The sequence below is a fragment of the Papilio machaon genome, chromosome 20 (assembly GCF_912999745.1).
Source record: "Papilio machaon chromosome 20, ilPapMach1.1, whole genome shotgun sequence".
Taxonomy (NCBI): domain Eukaryota; kingdom Metazoa; phylum Arthropoda; class Insecta; order Lepidoptera; family Papilionidae; genus Papilio; species Papilio machaon.
This window is the reverse complement of record NC_060005.1, coordinates 279,312-284,921: the sequence shown is the minus strand read 5'-3', so window position 1 is coordinate 284,921 and position 5,610 is coordinate 279,312. Positions and strand designations below refer to the sequence as shown.

At 34.5% G+C, this 5,610-nt stretch overlaps 1 protein-coding gene across 1 annotated transcript; it reads left to right on the top strand.

Annotated features, from left to right (window-relative positions):
- Positions 1-254: 254 nt before the first annotated feature.
- Positions 255-4,459, top strand: LOC106721106 (cytochrome P450 6k1-like). The gene is made up of 10 exons (XM_045682904.1): positions 255-277; positions 527-685; positions 770-970; positions 1,093-1,245; positions 2,004-2,191; positions 2,298-2,464; positions 2,789-2,907; positions 3,120-3,225; positions 3,603-3,851; positions 4,226-4,459. The coding sequence occupies exons 1-10, from the start codon at positions 269-271 to the stop codon at positions 4,396-4,398; spliced, it is 1,524 nt and encodes a 507-aa protein (XP_045538860.1). The 5' UTR covers positions 255-268; the 3' UTR covers positions 4,399-4,459.
- Positions 4,460-5,610: the final 1,151 nt, after the last annotated feature.

Below are 5,610 nucleotides of genomic sequence, written 5' to 3'. Positions count from 1 at the left end.
GTGTGTAATTTATGTAATTTAAATAATTTTTTTATCCGTTAAGAAACATTCTGTATACAAACAAGAATGAGGTAGCTATAAGGCTTGGCACAGAGTTGTGCACTTACCACTCGGTGTTTAGAAGTCCTGCATCACGCCAACTTAATATTTTACATACAAGTTAGGCGCCTTTGAGTTTCTTGTGCTTACCATTGCTTAAATTGTCAAAATTTATAGATACAAATATTACTGCTTTGAGAAAGAAACGACACACGACGAGAAAGAATATATGATGGCAGTAAGTGGATTTTTGTTTGAGTTTTATTATTCATTACTATGCAACATTTTTATCTATTAAGGGTATACAAAATTAGAGACTTATCAGATCTTTATAATTAATTACTTCATCTCATCATATTAATTAAACATATGGTAAATATTTTTAAACGGCATTAGCATTAATAAAAATGAATTGCGCAATAACATTGTTCGATTTTAAGTTAACCAAAGTTTAATTAATCTAATTTCTAAATGATCATTATTTCAGGTGTATATGTATTTACTATCAGCTGTGTTCGCGTGCTATGTTGCACTGCTGTACATTCGCTGGCGCAGACTGAGGCTGTACTGGAATCAACGAGGAGTGCCCAGCCATCCTCCCCTTCCCTTATTGGGGAACGTACATTTATTACAGAGATACAACGCTGTAAGATGTTATAGCCAGTTATGTACTATAATCCTATTCATTGACTTCACAAGCACTACTTTATTCCTTATTAAATAATTCTAGACAATACTGTTGAAGCGGGCACACAGCCTGTATAAATCGCCGTACGTGGGCATCTGGTTGTTCTGCAAGCCGGCATTGGTAGTCAATTGTCCGCAAGCAGCGCACAGGATACTGGTCAAAGATGCAGCCAATTTCAAACAGAGGTTTGTAAGGTCACCTGTCAACGACGCTGTCGGAAGCAAAAATATATTCACTTTAAAGGTAAAGACTTTCTCTAAGACTAGCAAATGGTTTGAGTGCAATAGAATTCTCCTTTTCTCCCTATAAAATTGTACTTACCATAATTAAATTAAAGTGCAATGTTTATTCCAAATACTTTGCAGGAACCATACTGGTCAATGTTGCGAAGAAAATTAAGTTCCCTTTTTACTTCGACTAAAATTAAGAATTTGTATGGAGTAATAAAATGTAAAACAAATGATCTTGTATTGAGAATTAACGGCGACATGTCTGAGAAGAATCAAGTAAATCTAAAGGTAAGGAAAATTTATCTTTATATGCAGCCTGAATTCGAATCATTTTGCTAAATGATTCGAATTCAGCCTGCATATGCGACACAGGCTTTAAAGATAAGCAAAAAAAGGAACAAATGGTATGGAATTTTGATAGGTTTTATTTAGGTCTTTTACAATACTAACGACATTTGAAAGACATTCTAGAACTTTTGCTTGATACTGGAATAACATTTAGGGATAGTGTTTGAGGCATTTTTAAGTGTTGCTAAAAGTGTGATTATGTATATTACTCGTGCGCAGAAGCTTTGTCGATAGTCTCGTGACGTCACACGTCCAGTAAGGTGGCCAAAACGCGGCCGGTAAAGTTATCAAATGTATTACATAAATAGTTGGTTCAATTTTACTATTATGTACTTTACAAAAAACTTATAAAAATATTCCATGTCGAAGTTATTATGTATTCATATACATATATCTTGTTTTTAATGTTTAAAGAAAGAATCGAAATAAGTCGTACAAGTATAAATATGATTAAAGTCCATTAAATCGTACTTTAACCCATATTGATAAGAAAATTACAAGTAACAAAAACAAATAACTGGCAAAAAAGAAGTAAAACTATACAAAACAATAATGAACTAAGTAATATGGAATGAAAGCAATACAAAGGACAAATGCATATCGGCTACTCGTACGTTGTCTGACGGTGCTGAGAGGACGAGCGCAGGACGCGGTAGTCGGTGAAGGGGGTGGGGGCGAGTAACTTATGATTGTTTCAGCAATTATTTAGCGACTATACGACAGACATAATAGGCGCGGTGACACTGGGCGCGGAGGGTCACGCCACACTCACAGGAGAGAGCGTTTTACGAAAATTCACTTTAGTACTTTTGAAATTTGACTTACTCAGAAAACTTACTTGGATCGTTTTGTTTTTTGATGCTAACATTATAGATAATTATTTATGGTGAGTAACATAAATTAAAAAAAACTGAATAACTTATAAATTACTCTATTAGTTATTTAGTTGTAGTTTTTCTTTGATTCTCATTGTATCGATCTTAATTTCTTAGGTTCCTAAAGGCTAAAGCATTTCCGAATTCGACAATTGCTTTTTTTAGAAAAATATATCGATCAGTTTTAAATAGCAAAGGAGGTTATGAAGCTAAAATCACGAATCCTCACAGTCTACTGGATACACTGAGGAAACTAAAACAGGACCACGTTCTTAAGAATATGGGTAAGAGTTCAATCATCATCAACAATTGTATCCTCTCACCTATCATTATGTAATTCTAATCAGATCACCATGATATTCAAGTTTTTGGCGATCATATCAATATGATCAACAAGGAACTTTTCTTTCCCACAGAATTTTTCTTTTTCAATGTAGTTTGTCTACTAAAAAGTATAGTTCTTGATGGTCACTTTACACTTACAATCTGGTAAAAAAAGACTAGTAGAAGAAAGTTTAACAAAAGACTAAAATGTGACCTTTTGCAGAAATTCTTACTTCGTTTATTTTTTTTATTTTGCACAATTTTAAAATATGTTATTTTTCCAGAGATTTCAGAAGACATGATAATAGCACAGCTGATAATATTCCTGCAAGCCGGCTTCGACACCACCGCCAACGCTCTCACCTTCTGCATGTACGAGCTCGCGTTTGATCAAAGAATTCAGGTGATTGTAACTATCTCTGTCTATTTCTTTTCTTTATTCAAAGAGATTGAAAGGGATGGCAATATTGTGGAAATCACAATAACACTCATTCTTTAGACATCTATTAGATAGGCTGTAGTCATTTTTTTAATTAAAATCTTATGTCTAAAATATCTTATGTCTTCTAATTCTTTTGAAGAATGCAATCTCTGCAATTACGTTTTTGTTTATAGGACAAGCTTTACAAAGAAGTATCAGAAGCGAGACCTCTAACGGGTGATGATTATCTTTATAGAAATGAAATTAGTAATTTAAGTTATTTGGATAGCGTTATAAATGGTAGGTATGGTTGCATTAAACATTACGTGTGGCTCATTATTGTTATTATATTTTAATTAGATGTCGCCCGCGACTCCGTACGCACGGAATTAAAACAAAACTTTATTAGTAGCCTAAGTATTCTTCCAGACTATGCTCTATATCTATGCCAAATTTCATCAAGATCCGTTGAACCGTTCAAATAAACATCCATCCATCCAAAAATTGGCATTTATAATTATAGTATTAGTAAGATTAAGATTTTCTTAGTTCAAAATACAATAATATCCTTCACTATCGTCTTATCCTCAACTCTACTTACATTTTTTTTCTACGCCCACAAATGTGTGAAATATAAAAAAATGATATTTTCAACAAACTGTTATTTGAATTTGCAGAGACTTTACGTAAGTATTCTCAGCTAGGCTGGATAGACCGGATGGCGGCGGGGAGCTATCAAGTGGATGAGAATCTGACGATCCCTGCGGGAACCCCCGTGCTGGTCAACTCTATAGGGATGCGTTACGATCCTCTTGTTTATCCTGAACCAGACAAATTCATCCCGGAACGATTCCTCACGGATGACGGCCCGGTGAAGAAGTCTATAGGGTTCCTGCCGTTTGGAGCGGGGCCACGAAACTGCATAGGTAATACATCAAATTAATTTAAAGTCTTCATTTTTGGCTGATGGCAACTTAAGTTGCACAATGACGTGAGTCAAGGCTACGCAAATCTCAGATATCATTGTTCGATCCCTTCGCCTCGAGTATGATGTCACGCATTGCGTACACAGAACATTGAATCGTCAATGCGAGTCGTTTGTTGCTCCTCCCTTTTCAAAAATTTCTAATACATGGTATTGCGTATAATTTATGTAGCCTCGTGTACGGAAGACCGTTATTCATGCGTGGTATCTATTTATTATCTATTTCATTATACTCAGTTGGCTAAAGTTAATATTCAGTGTTTCAAATCGATATTTTACCATTTCTTTATTAAGTTACAATGTTTAACTCGTCAGGTCAACGATTCGCCTTGCTGAATCTTCGTCACGCCATCGCCTCTGTCATTCTGAAGTACAAACTTCAACCCCTGCCCGACTCTGAACCGCCCTCCGAAAGCCTTATCGCCAGGCAAGGGCTGTTCTTTACACCTGAAAAGCAATTATATGTGCAATTCCTACCTAGGAAATAGGATAAGAAAAATATTTTATTAATCAAGAAATTCAACTCAATGGTGGTGGGTGTTTAATATGTTAAGTATTAATTTAATTAATAAACAGTAGGTTATATCAATTTCTCGATACAAGGTTAATTAGGTTTTCAGTATAAACATGAAATGCGGATGTCGAACGCAGTACGTCTCACCGTGGGTTTCTGAGATCAAAATCTCCGTTTTAAACATATTGTTAACTCTTTTTTTATAAGAGAAGGTGGCAAACGAGCAGCGGGAACATGTGGACATCTGCAATACCAGAGGAATCACAGATGCGTTGTCAGCCTTTGTTTTGTCAAAGATAATGACAGGGATGACGATATGTTTTATACAGAGATTTTGTTGTCAGAAAGTCGCGGTTAGTAATGAACTAATTAAAATTAAATCACTGTTAATCATTTGATACTGTTGAAATAACTCCGTTTTAAATTAACGTTACATTGAATGTTTTGGAACAGAATGGTACCAATTTAATCTCATAAATGTTCACCAAAATTTTACTGAGTTGCGATTATATTGTCCTTTAAAATTGTCGCGGACTTTTTATATTATAAGGTAGCAAACGAGCAAGCGGCCATCCGAATTCGCCGTAATAGCGAAGTGACCGCTTCCCACAAACATCCGCAATTACAGATGCATTACTTACCTTTAATGGACGGAGGAGACGCACAAAAATAAAACATTTATCTTCCTATGCGTCCCTCCATCATTATATCCACTTCCATTTCCATCCTTGCCTTATAAGAAAAGCATGGGAAGGGAAAGAAGACTATAATTACTGAAGTTATCGGACAAATCAATATACAGTTATCTACAAATAGTTTCAGCTTTGCAACAATTTGCCCCGCGTGAACTATTCACTATAAATCCTTGGCAATTTGTCGTGAGGCATTACTGTTACATCGAAGTTATCTTACTTCCGCCCAACGCTTAATTCCCTACGATATAATACTATGTATACATTAATATGTAAATTTTTAGCATATATATTTCATCACAAATATGTTAAAGTAGAACTGGGATTACTGGATGCTGGTTTTATACATATATATTTTTAATTATTATTTCTTATCTTTAGTGTTTATAAATGTTATTTGAAAAAAAATACAAATTTCTTTTTTTATTTTTACTTTTATTTAGTTATTAAATCTAAGCATAATTTGTTATATAAATCAATTGTCGAAAATATTA